This window comes from Parus major, chromosome 1 (assembly GCF_001522545.3).
Source record: "Parus major isolate Abel chromosome 1, Parus_major1.1, whole genome shotgun sequence".
Classification (NCBI taxonomy): Eukaryota; Metazoa; Chordata; class Aves; order Passeriformes; family Paridae; genus Parus; species Parus major.
Genome location: NC_031768.1, coordinates 2,261,265 through 2,274,367, shown reverse-complemented (window position 1 = coordinate 2,274,367; position 13,103 = coordinate 2,261,265). Strand labels below are relative to the sequence as shown.

General features: G+C 46.2%; 2 protein-coding genes across 2 annotated transcripts in view; one reads left to right on the top strand and one right to left on the bottom strand.

Annotated features, from left to right (window-relative positions):
* The window catches only part of SIM2 (SIM bHLH transcription factor 2), a 57,232-nt gene that overhangs the window by 10,341 nt on the left and 33,788 nt on the right, over nt 1-13,103 (bottom strand). Inside the window, exons 6-10 of the mRNA XM_015623332.2 lie at nt 12,376-12,575; nt 8,872-8,978; nt 2,484-2,631; nt 1,304-1,472; nt 141-549 (exon numbers count right to left, since the gene is read on the bottom strand). Of these exons, the coding sequence (XP_015478818.1) occupies nt 141-549; nt 1,304-1,472; nt 2,484-2,631; nt 8,872-8,978; nt 12,376-12,575 (1,033 nt within the window). The remainder of the gene's footprint in view (nt 1-140; nt 550-1,303; nt 1,473-2,483; nt 2,632-8,871; nt 8,979-12,375; nt 12,576-13,103) is intronic.
* Nucleotides 1-13,103, top strand: part of HLCS (holocarboxylase synthetase) — a 142,810-nt gene that overhangs the window by 124,181 nt on the left and 5,526 nt on the right. Inside the window, exons 11-12 of the transcript XR_001520718.3 lie at nt 2,334-2,456; nt 10,391-10,526. The gene's annotated coding sequence lies outside the window, so the exon portion shown is untranslated. The remainder of the gene's footprint in view (nt 1-2,333; nt 2,457-10,390; nt 10,527-13,103) is intronic.

Genomic DNA, 13,103 nt, shown 5'->3' with positions numbered 1-13,103 from the left:
TCTAGCCTCTGCTCTAGAGCCTGAGCAGAAAGTTCTGGAGCCGCTCCAAGGCATCAAACCCGGTTCTCAAACAGCAAACCCAAATCCTTCCCAGCTGGAGCACGGCCGAGCTTTTTCTCTTGGCTCAGAGCGACACCCACCTTCATAACTCTGGGCAAGGTTGTGCCTGATGATGTTCATGGGCTGCTCAGGAAGGCTTTTGGAGGGGGACTGGCTGCTGGGAACCAGGGAATTGGTGTAGTGCCACTGGCACTCGCCGTTGGTCTGCAGCGCGCCCAGGAAGAACCGCGCCACCTCGCAGGGTGCCCCTTGGGCCTGCCCGAATTTCGCAGGCAGCATTTGCTTCTTGCCACTGAAGACGTGGGAATCCACAGGGAAGTGTCCATAGTGGTAGGAGAAGGGCAGGCTGTAGGGAGGGGCGTACAGGAGTTCACTGCTCTCTGAATGGAAGTTCTGTTCCTGCAGGGCGGCGGCGCTGGCGGCAGGGCTGGAGCGCCAGCTCCCCACCTGGCTGCATTCCAGTTTGTCTGCTTGGAACGAGCTGTATTGCTGGGGGAAAGAAGGGGAAAGGAGCAGGGGAAAAGAGTTAAAGGAGGAACTATTTTAGGGAAGTACAGAACATGTCAGACAGGCACCCAGAGCCTCGCTGGCTCAAGGGACGGACTGAGCGGTGCGTTTAAAGTTCCTCTCTTCATGACTCTGCCTTCACTTGGGAGCAAAAAACCTGCTTTGATTTGATAATTCTGGCAGCTCAGTTTTACAGAATCACAGGGTTAAATTTGGAAATGCCCTCCCAGCCCATGGAGTCCCAGCTGTGCCCAATGCCCACCTTGTCCCCAGCCCAGAGCCTTGAGTGCCATATCCAGCCCTTCCTTGGGCACCTCCAGGGATGGGCAGCCCTGAGCACCCTCTCCCTTTCCAGGAAGAAATTCCTCCTGACATGAAGAACTCCATACACCAACAGTAAATGACAGACATTCTACACCAGCACAAATTTCCACAGCACAATTCCAACTACAGGATTTTCTTCTTTTTTTTTATCAAGAAAGGGCGTCGTGGTTAAAGTGCTTCACGCACTCCACACCCCAAAGGTTTTACATCACTTGCCAGAGCTGGTTTGTGCTACCTGTGCTTTCCACCCCAAGTTTAAAAAGGGTCTAATTTTATCCTGCTTTATGAGGAATTTCTTGGGGTAGACAATCCTATAGTCTGCTTTATAGTAAATTCAGTCCTGAATTATCTCTACAGTGTCCCAAGCACTGTGTGAGAACAATTGGTAATTAAATATTGCTGGAAATTTTACCTGTGGTGGGTAAGGTGTTGCTCTGAGTTTTGCCTTCATTTTATTACTTTTGGGTTTTACTATTTTCCTTGTTTCCTGAGAGGTAGGTACTGAGTTTCTGCATGAAAACTGTGATTTGGAAATGGTAACCTGGTCCAGTGACAACTGAAGTTCCTTGTACTCGATATCTCTGCAAAAGAACGAGCCAGTAAATTAAAAGCACAGAAAAATCCAAACTAACTCCTGTAAAAATATGTTAGCGTTCACAAGGCTTGAATTTTCACTCTTCCAAGATTTTCACCGAGTCTGGGGATGTCAGGAGGAAGAGAATCTTATGGGGTGACCTCATTCCCACGCAAGTCTATCAAAAAATTCCACTGGGAATCACATAAACACCTTTGGATGGAGTGTCCCCTCTCTCTGGGCCTGAGCTGTATCATCTTCCCTCAGCCATCCCTGGCTCCCTGTGGTTTGGAATCATGGAAAGAGAGAGATCAATTAATCTGTCTCCTGCTCTGTCAGGAATTGGTCTCTGCCCTGGTTCTCACAATCAGCCCTGAGGAAAGGAAAAGGAGCAGTGTTCCTCCCCTGTCAGCAGTGTGTGCTTGTAACTAAACCCCACAAGCTGCAAGGTTGGTTTTAATCAGAAAATCACGGAATACTCAACTCTGGAAGAGATCTTCAAGCTCAACCAGTCCCACCATCACCAGCAGCACCAGCATCACCCCAAACCCTGTCCTAAGAGCCACATCCAGACTCTTCCTGAATAATTCCAGAGACAGTGACTCCACCTCCTCCCTGGGCAGCTCATTCCAAGGCCTGACCACTCTTTCAAAGGAAAAAAACCCTTCTAATCCCCAATCTGAACCTATCCTGACAAAATTAAGGCCATTTCTTCTCCTCCTTTCCCTTGGCACACAGCAGCAGAGCCCAACCCCTCCTTACTGATCCTCCTGACAGGGAGTTGTGCAGAGAATGAGGTCCCCCCTGAGATTTTAATTAATATAATGATATATATTAACATAATTAATATAACAATGTTATCTCTCAGCTAAAGAGACGGGATCGTACCGACAGGGAAAGCTGCAAGGCGCGAGCACGGAACGACACCGGAAGACACAAGCCAGGAAAACTTGGTGGATTTAATCATTAATGACTCAATTAGTGATAACAGGTAATGGTACAAAGTATTTGGACTTACGTAAGGACATAATTGACACTCACTATGCAGTGAGGCCGTGACGAACGGCTGTTGTGCACGATGGTGGCGTAGCTCTGCACCCACACCCAGCCTCCCTGCTTGGACAGCAGCCGGTAGTACTTGGTGGTCACTTGGCCTTTCACCAGCACTGTGAACACAAGGAAAACAAAATTTTAAAATTTTATGGGTTTTTTGGGACTCATGACCACTTCCTGGAGGGGTTTATTTGCAAGCCAAGTGATTTTGTCTCTCACGGTATCACGGAATTAATGAGGTTGGAAAAGGCCTTTGAGGTTATTGAGTCCAACCTATGTCCTAACACCCTCCTTCCTTTTCCTCCCAATAAACTTGAAATAAACCCCTGCAGAATTATCTATCCTGCCCCTTTCTATAGATTCATAACACCACATTATTATTTCTATACAATTTGAAGACACCCAGGTTTTGTCTTCCTTCTTCTCTGGGAAGGTTGCGTTCTTCACAAACACTGCTTTAAAATTTCTAACTGCAAAAGAAAAGTGCAAGGCAGCAAAAGAATTTTGAATTGGATGCAATTCTGTTAAAAGAAGGAGAAGAAATGGCCTCAAATGGCACCAGGGGAGGCTCAGGTTGGAGACTGGGAAAGAAAATTTCCCTGGAAGAGCGGTCAGGCCTTGGGATGAGCTGCCCAGGGAGGTTTGGAGTCACTGGAATTGTCCCAGAGCAGTCTGGATGTGGCCCTTGGGGACAGGGTTTGGGGTGAGGACTGCATGATCCTCAAAGTTTCTTCCAACCTTGAGGATTCTGTGATTTTGAGATTTTTTCCAGATTACTTGGAAGCACTTCTCTCACAGCTTGACAGATTATCGTGTATTTTACGATGTATTTTATTCTGTGATGGTTTTCTCCCCCTGTTATCTTGAAGGTTGATTTAAAAAGGTAAAATTAAAAAACTCTTTGGTTGTGAGGCACCCAAACAAAGACAAGGACAGAGAGGGGAATCAGATATCTGATAAATTCACCAGCCATGTAATCCTCCCTGAGCTATTTTGGATCCTCTGTGAACAAGGATGTTTTGGCAGGAGGTTGTGCTGTAACAGGAGTTGTGCAGCATCTCTAAATATTTAATCCAGCCACAAATATTTCTGGTTCAGTGCCAGGCCTTTATCTCAGGATTCACTAGAAGATAATGCCCAGCCTTTGAAGCTGGTTCTTCTTTTGTGTGGCCTTGCATCATTCCTTTGGGAAACTCCATCTTCTCACTCTCCTATCCAGTTATTTATTGTAAATTAGGGAATCACAGACTGAACTCGCTGCACAAATTGTGTGCAAAAAAAGTGGGCAATGGCAGAAATTCCTTTATATAAATATGATTAAGAAATGGAAACTAAACCTTCTCTCTCTCACTTTAAAACCATTCCCCTTGTCCTGTCACTTTTTGCCCATACAAAAAGTCTCTCCCTCCTTTTCATCCATTTCCTTGTGGCACTGGAGGACTCATTGGGGTCTCCCCAAAGTCTGGAGCGTATGGGTCACCTCTCTGGGCTGCTTCCTCTCCCATCCATTGCACATCCCAAAGTATTGAAACTTTCCTTCAAATCCAGTTTATCTCCCAAAGAAAATCAGGCTCTTAAAAAATTGCCAGGTCTTTCTAGAAGTGCCAGTTCTTCCATTTCAGGATGAGGTGCCTGTGTGTTCAGAAGGCAACAAAATGAACACCTAAAACTGTCTGAAGCTCTGATCTCTGCTCCTGCCTCAGGGACAGCAGCAGGGAGCGGCTGCAGCTGGCCCAGCAGGGATTTAGGTTGGCTTTTAGGGCAAGGCTCTTCTTTCCCCAGAGGCTGCTGGCACTGCCCAGGCTCCCCAGGGAATGGGCACGGCCCCGAGGCTGCCACAGCTCCAGGAGCATCCAGGGATGCCCAGGCTGGGCTTGTTGGGGGGTCTGGGCAGGAGCAGGAGCTGGATCCATGATCCTGTGGATCCCTCACAGTTCAGGACATTCCTATCATTCCATGATCCTGCAGGACATTCAAAAACCCACCCTCAATGTCACCAAGCCACCCTTATTTGGAGGTTTCAAATCTCTCTTAGATATCAGCTTTTTCCTCATTCTTGCTGCTGTTCCTTCCACTCCTGCATTTCCACATGGAATTCCTTACAGGATCAGGGTGTGCAGGTGAACATACAGTTAAAAAAAATCATGAGGAGTGTGCCTGTAAGTATGTAAACACACCAAGAAAATATAAAGACATTTGTATTTTTCAAGTGCAGTTTATCACTGCAAGCTGAAAGTCTTGGAGTGGCTACTCAAAGAGTCTGTTCTAAAAATATTAATAATTGTCTCTATGCCACAGTTTTATTATTTCTTAGTGTTCTGTAATTGTGGATGGTGCTCTGTAGCTGTGCTGCCCCACCCCTGGAAGTGTCCAAGGCCAGGTTGGATGGGGCTTGGAATACCCTGGGCTAGTGGAAGGTGTCCCTGCCATGACAGGGGGCTGGAATGAGATGATCTTCAGGATCCCTTCCAGCCCAAACCATTCTGTGATTTAATGATTTGGTTATTCATTCTAAAATCCAAATGATCCCATTCCAGGAAATGCTCTTTACGTTTTAGCACAGGCCATGTAACAGGTAATTTTTGGAACGTGGTCTGGGTTTTCAGAGCTGGGTCTTTGTGCTGGTTTAATGAGCACGTTTTCCTTGAGTTCAAAATGCTTTGCTCCACTCAGTCTTCCGAAAGAGAAATTAATGCTGTCACGGATCACTAACTATAACAAAGTTCTTCCGTGTGCTTTGGGACTGGTTTTGGCTTTCCTCCTCTCCCACTGATTTTTTTTTTAAATCCCCGTTTTAGCTCTGCAGTTAAGACAGTGTTTGAAAAGATGTGAAAACCACTGAGAGCTACAGTGTTCAGCTTCCCTTCCTAATTATATGGATTAACCAGTGTTTCTCCGGGGATGGGAGAGGATTCTGTGTCTCCTGCTTTTTTAGCAATCTGGGGAAAGTCTGACCTTGGCTAAGGGACAGTAACTGAGACAGCCAGAGAGGTCAGCTTCCATCTGGCTCTGTGCTCTGTTTGATGCTGAAAAGGAAACCTCAGGAATGGGAGTGAGGCAAATCCACCACCCAGACAATCCATGCAGGCTCAGACTTCTTGGTGGCCTCTGCTGCAGTCCAAAGGGGAGGATTCCGTGGCTTCAGCCCTTGGATGTGCCCTCTGCCACTGGGTGTTCCAGGGCTGTGCCTCGCTCCTGGCTTCACAGAGAAGCTGGAAAAGGCTCTGGGCTGTGGGACAGGACTATTCTGAAAGGCTCCACCAGGCTCCCGGGCGTGTGGCCGGGAGTTCCCAGCCTGCACTGGAGGATACCACTCCAAGAAATGGATTTCTTGGCTCCACACTGGCAGCAGATCCTGTTTTATCTGCCCTGGCATGGCATGGGCCCGGCCCCTGGGCAAGGCACCGTGCCCAGCAGATCCTTTTGTTTTTTTTGGACTTCTTAAAATCTGATGCTGCTCTGCCAGAGGTGCTGGCAAAGCAGAGGCAGACCCAACACCAGAGATGATGGAACTGTGCTTCTCTATAAAATAACCTTAGAAATAGTTCCAGGGAGCAGGAGAAGGGTTTGGTGGGGACTGGGCTGGGCTGGGCCAAGGCACAGAGACCTGAATCCTGTTCAAGTTCCTGCGGGAAGAGCAGGGATGTTGCAACACGTGGGATGCCCAAAGTCCCCCTCACAGTGGTGCAAACAAAGGGATTTCTCTGAGGGCACAAAGATATTTTGTCTTTACTGGAACTCTGTCCTGTATTTTAGAATGCAGGGCCTCCTTATTTGTGTGGCCACATTTCAGGGCAAACACTGTGTGGATGAAAGGGGCTCTAGAAATAAATAACGCCGCTTCAAACACCACAAGTGTTTTCCTGCAGCTGGAAACCAATCAAATGTTTCAAGCAGGAAATTCTCTTTGCTGCCAGCACACCTTAGGCAAATATTCACATCTACATTTCCCTCCCAGCTTGATGTTCTTGTTCTGTCCCTCCTAACTTGTTCCCCTCACTGTTTCCTTTGTTTTATTCTCTGTGCTGCCTCACTCTGAGTTCAGCTGCTTCAGCTCTTCAGTTTGGGATTTTTTTCCTCTTAAAAAAAGCAAATGGTTATCCTAGTTTAAGGCTGCTTATATTTCCCCCCCCGCCCTTAATACCCTTATTAGGTGTAAGATGTTTCTCTTTGGATTTCTGCATCAGGTGACACTTCATCATCAGATTTCTTTATAGAATGGTACAACAAACCTGCCAACCTTTCACTGTTCTTGTTCCTCAGACATTTGCTGATGGATGCTGGGGGAGCTCTCACAGTGCTCCCCAGAGGGACTTTGTGCACTTTACATCTGGTTTAATAATTCCCATTACTTGGTATTCCAACCATGACCCTGCACTGTTCCCACTGCTGCCCAAGCATTACTCATTATTTTGCGCTTCTTGGGATTTATCTGCTTTCATAAATTCCTATGCGTGGCTCGCATTTTTCTTCTGTTTTTAAAGTTTACAGTAATTTATCTTTAATCTACAGAACTGCTCTTAGTATCCCATTTGGCTGAGGGTTTTTTATTTTTTCCTCGTGGAAGGATGTGGTGGGTAATTCGGTGAACATGATTTGTCTCTTCATTTAAAACTCCAGTCGTACATGGATCAAACTGGCAGCCACAGAATTATCCACCCTGCTGCTCTAAAACTGTTTTCCAGGGGTGATTGTGGCTGTGGTGGCATCATCTCTGTGCTGGTTGATGAAGGTATTTTAAACAGTCTGAGTTTATTTTGAGCAGGTCAACAGTCACACCCACAAGCAGATGTCACTGCTACAGAGAGGGTGTCCCTGACAGGGTATTCCATGTGTCCTGCTCATTCTTTTTTCCAGTTCTCAGAGGCCCAGAGGTAATGGGCCAATTCAATAATGTTTTGGTAAATCAACATTCAGCAATGTTTTGGTAAATGTGAAGTGAAGCAAAAATCAGCTTTTGCTTTCCCAGGTGTAGCACACCCTGCCGCCGGTGGAATTCAGCACTTGGAATTTCACCTCAGACTTGCCAAGCACAGCTACAACCTCCTTGATATTCCAGATCCTCGTGAATAGCACACACTAAGAGAAGAAGGAAGCCTAAAAGGAGGATTTGACTCTGGCTGCTTCCAGCCTACAGGAGCAATCTGGAAAAAAAATTCCCTGACACCGGTTTTTGGATGTCATCTTTGCCTCGTATGGGTTGCAGCAAACAGAGCCAAATCCAGAGTTCAGCCATTCCCTCAATTTGCTTTTCAAATTAATGTGCTACTGAATGAACTCCTTCCCAGACCCAGATGTTTGAAGATATGATTAGTGACTGTTGGAAGATGGGAAATTATTAAATGTGTCATTTTTTTTCCTGACAATCCATTCTCCAAACCTCATCCACATGCTATTAATGAATGTCCCTCCAAGGAGTTTTTGGGACTGCATTCCCTTCAAACACAGGATGATTATTACTAACATATTTCAGAGGAATGCAGAGCTGCTGCATAGTTTTTGTTTTAACAACAAAGGCTAGTGAAGTTCAGATTTTCCCCTCTTTTTTACTTGCTCTTTTAGTTTTCCTGTAGGAGTTCACCTTCCAGAATAATTTCCAAATATTTAAAATAGCCTGGATCCCCTAAGTACAAAGATAAAACTGGCCAGATAAGTTGGTTTGGGTGTTGGTTTTTTTATTCTTTTCAGGAGCCCAGCATATTGAATATCCAGCTTATTTACACAATGAATGGTTTCCTTAAGTGATAGCCAAGAACTTCTGAAAATCTGTCTCCAGTCAAGATTTGGAAAGGATTTTTTCTGCTTTCCAGCATGGTTATTGTTGTCTACAAAACTTCTCACTGCAATCAATGTATTTCATAGAATCCCAGAATGGTTTGGGTTGGAAGGGACTTTAAAAATCATCCAAGTGCCAGCCCAGCCATGGCAGGGCCACCTCCCACTGTCCCAGGAGCTGCCAATGTCCAGCCTGGCCTTGGGCACTGCCAGGGATCCAGGGGCAGCCCCAGCTGCTCTGGCAATTCCATCCCAGCCCCTGCCCACCCTGCCAGGGAACAATCCCTGCCCAAGATGCCAAGATCCAGCCCTGCCCTCTGCCCCTGGCAGCCATTCCCTGGCTCCTGGCCCTGCAGCCCTTGGCAATTGTCTCTCTCCAGCTTTCCTGGGGCTCCTTCAGGCCCTGCAAGGCCACCCTGAGCTCAGCCCAAAGCTTCTCCTGGCCAGGCTGAACAATGGCAGCTGGGCCAGCCTTTCCTGCCAGCAGAGCTGCTCCATCCCTCTGCTCATCCTGGAGCCTCCTCTGGGCTCTCTCCAGCAGCTCCAGCCCCTCCTGTGCCCCCAGCCCAGGTACTTACACAGGTGGTGAGCGTATCGCAGGTGGAAAACGTCACAGCCGTGGACGTGGTGGTACAGGGTTTTTTCTATCAGATCCTGGGGTTCATATCCAGTTAATTCTGTAACCCTGGGAAAGGGAAAAATCTGCAATAAACAAAATCTCTAGGAATATTCAGTTTCATTAACCCAACATTCGATTGTGCCAACAAAACAGTGCCCGAAAGCTGCGGGATGAAATGTTAGTTTTGGAAACAGAAACCTCACCTTTACAAGAAAAGAAACCCTTTCAGCCCAGCCAGAGCAAGGTGCAGCTTTCCCCTGTACACCCAGGCAGGAAAAAGAGCTCTTTTACTGATTTCCACCTTGGGCTTTTGCCACTGCCATGCAGGATCCTTTGCACAAAGTTCCACTGGAGGAGCTGCTCATGAAACAATAAAAACTCTCTTGTGGGCTGCTGACATTTCCATTTGCTTTTGCAAAGGTACGAGTGTAGAAGGTGTGTTGGGCCACATGTGATCATGGCCTGTGAATAAATCCAGCCTGGTGCCTAACAGGAGAAAAAAGCAGGAGCTTATTCCAGCTGAGAATGTGGAAAGACAAGGAGGTGTGAAGACCACAGGGTGAGGAAAGGAAAGCTGAGGCAAGACTTCAAAAAAAACCTAAAAAATCCCAGAAGTAGAAGAATGGAACGAATTCAAAACAGCAGCATCTCTGCAGATGTTAAAGAATCAAATTCAGAGGTCAGACTTCCATTGGGTCAGACCTGAAGAGTCAAACCTCATGTCTCAAATGGACTTTTTTTTATTTAGTTGAGGGAAAAATAGTCCTTAAAGTACAATGTGCCACTCAGCCAGACTGTGGCTTGTTTATCCAGGGGTGTTGGGGTGGCTTTGTGATGTCCTGGGCTTTCTTTGCCTAAAAAAGGCAGAACAGTAAGGAATGTGCACATGAACAAGTGACACTGTCCCTTAGCAGGTAAAATTGTCCCTGCTGAGGATCTACTCCTGCAGCAGCAGATGCATCTGCCATTTTAATTTAATTAATTAAAGTTTTACCTAGCTCTAGCCTAGGCCTGTGGACTGAAATATTTATTAAAGCTGGAGTCCTAGGGGTGCTCTTGGAGGTTGTCCTCCTGTTTAGATTGAAGGAATCCAGTTTAAATGTCCCAAGTCTCTTCATGCCATGAACTGAGCGGGGATGGTCAGGACCCAGACTCCAGAAGGATGTTCCTGGTCTGAACTTTACCACTGGAGAGGATGCACAGCACCAGAGAGAGCTCAGCAGCGTCCACAGAAATGAACAGGGGGTCCCAAGCAATGCCTGTCCTTGTGGGATTGCAGATAATGTACATTTTGATTTGTGTTTTTTTTAATGTTGTGACTACTGTGCATCTTCTGTACTCATACCCTGACTGTAGCCAGCCCAGTGGACCCCAGGGACTGAGGATGTTCTGCTGGAGAGGGGTGAGGGCTTGGATTCTTCTGAAGGACAACAACATCAAAATGCCTTTGAACAGAGGTTTGTGTTTCTCCTCTGCAGGGTGTGCTCCTCCCAAATCCTCACTGAAGCCAAGCAGGATCACAAAACACTGGTGGAAGATCCTGCTCAGGCTTCAATTCTCCTTCTGACTCCAGTGCACTTCAAACCAGGCTGGCAGCTCCATCCTGCCCCTTTGGTGAGTACAGACACAGCTCATCCAAACCCAACCAGAGCACCACAAACCCGAGCCAGGGGCTCATTTTCCCAAAGGTGCAGCCTCACTTTGGTGACACAAAAGCCACCACTGACTGTTCCTAGGGCACCCAAATTTTGGGAAAGCTTGACTCTGGAAATAACCTCAGCTGTTTTACTTCCTTGACATCAAATCAATCCCTCAACTGGCCTGGGCACTCCAGGTTGTGCTGTGCAGGTGACAGGACACACAAGGAAGCAGAGCTCATCCCAGTGATCACTTCTGGTCTCTTGAGTTCTCCAAAGGCTTTTTAAACTCCCTGGCAATGAATGCACCATGAGAATCAGAGAGAGCAGCTCATTTTGGAGGGAAGTGACTGTCTTCTCCTCCCACTGACCTCAGTGAACCAGCTTCTGTGTGGTTTATGTTGTGTCAGGTGTCAAGAAAGGGATTTTGAGCTGCTCCTTCCCACGGCTTTCGTGCTGTCTGCTGTGACTGTTACATCTCAAGATCCATCCCCTTGCATGGAAACCAGAGCCAAGCCTGAAACCAATTTTTCCTAACTCCTAACGTGCCCCTGTTTTGAGCAAATACAGTTTGGTTTGCTCAGCTGGGAGAGCAAAAGGCTTTGATGAAGCTGAATTCCCCTGCTTGTCCCATGTGTGGATGACACCCATCTGCTCCTTGGTAAACACAGCTCTGCAACAGCTCTGGGTCTATCCCTGCTCCTGTCAGCACCTCTGCTTGCTCTGTGGCTTTTGAAGACACTTCTGTCTCCAGGCAGCTCCTCCCAGGCACATCATTCCCTTTTCCCCACATGCAAGGACGTGTTGCTGAACCCCTCGTGCTCCTTTGTATCCGCGGCACGAAGTGACACATGCCAAAAAATCAGGAAGGGTTCCAGAAACAACGAATTCTTTGTGTCCCAGCAGCTGATGGAGCCACTGTCTCCTGGGCTGAGCACGGAGAAAAGCCTCTTCTTGCATGGTGGACCTCAGCTCTGTTGGATACAGAGTTTTTCTCCCACATTCACCACATGAATGTATTCCCTGCAAATCCAGCCTGCCAGGAAAATGGGGAATGTGGGACACACAGGAAAGGAGTTTTGAAGAATGATCATCTTGCCAATAGTTTGTGTGTTTGGGATTTTCCCTTCAAAGTCTCCTGGACTGCACCGGATAAAATATTGTATCCTACAAGGTACCTGCTCCAAAACCAGAGAAATGAATTTCAGTTCTGGTTCTGTGCTCATCTGAGCTCCAGCAGCCGAAGTGAAGGCAGGGCTCTCCTTCCTCAGGTGCTCTTCCCAAAATTTTGTTTGAGAAGGTCCTGTTTTTGTGTGTAGCAGCCAATGGAATTCATTTCCATTTGAACAACCCCATTATTAGTGTTGGTTTTATGGTCAGAGCACTACACTGAAAGACAGAACTCTCTTTCCCTACTGCTCTCTCAAAAGCTTTCTGGATGTCCCCAGCTGGTTTGACCTCAGTATTCCACTTTTGGGGCTGGTTTTTTGGGGCTTTTTGGTACATCCTCATTCCTTTTTGCGGGCTTTGTGTGGTAAAATTTGTGTCCTTTCAGGTAAAAAACTATCACTGCTCCTGTGACCAATCCTCACAGCAAGAAGCTTTTAGCTGACCCTAAAAGCTCAGGAAACTCCTGCTTAAATTGGACAGGCTCTTATTTCTTGGCATTCCAGACAAAGTCTGGTCTATCCCCCTGCCTGAAAGGCTTTGAAATCTCCGAGTTCCAGATCTATTTTTGATTTTTCAATTTTTTTTCACGGATGTTTTGCCCCGTTGGGAAACCGCGGCAGTTTACACTCGATGCCGGAGATGAAAGAGCTGCTTACCTGGAATCGAGGAATATCAGTTTTAAATCCAAACTGGCTCTGAACATAAACATGTTACTGTGGAGCTTGATCTCAGTGATGGCACTGGGAGGCAGAGATTGCCCCACGGCCACCAGCCCGACGATTTGGTAGCAGGAATCGTACAGGGACATATCCAGCATGTACTGACGGATCTTCAAGTAGCCACTGCAGTGGATCACCTGGAAAAAGGGGAAAACATCCTCAGGATCTGATGGAAAAGCCCCAGAGCTGCTGCCCACCCAGTCTCAATAACACTCAACACTCCCCCATAACATTAAATTTTTGCCTGTTGATTGCTGTTAATTTGTAAATAGAGATTAAGACTCAGTAAGCGCAGTTTTGTGTTTGCTGACAGCATGATTAATCCAGTATTGAAGCACCTCCTCTCTGGGGACTGCCTAATTGCTTCCTAATTAATTCTTTAATCTCCTTGATACAGATTTCTTGTAGACACAGCCAGAATTTCTGTTCATTGATTAAAAAAAAATAAATCTGGTAATTGTTTTTTTTTTAAATGTCATTCTCTCTCCCACACACACTCAAAGATTAATAAAAACATTTTAATGAGTTATTATTCAATATACTATAATATACTATAAAATATGATATAATATAATATAATAGAATAGAATAGAATAGAATAGAATAGAATATATGATATACTATAATATACTATAATATACTATAATATACTATAATATACTATA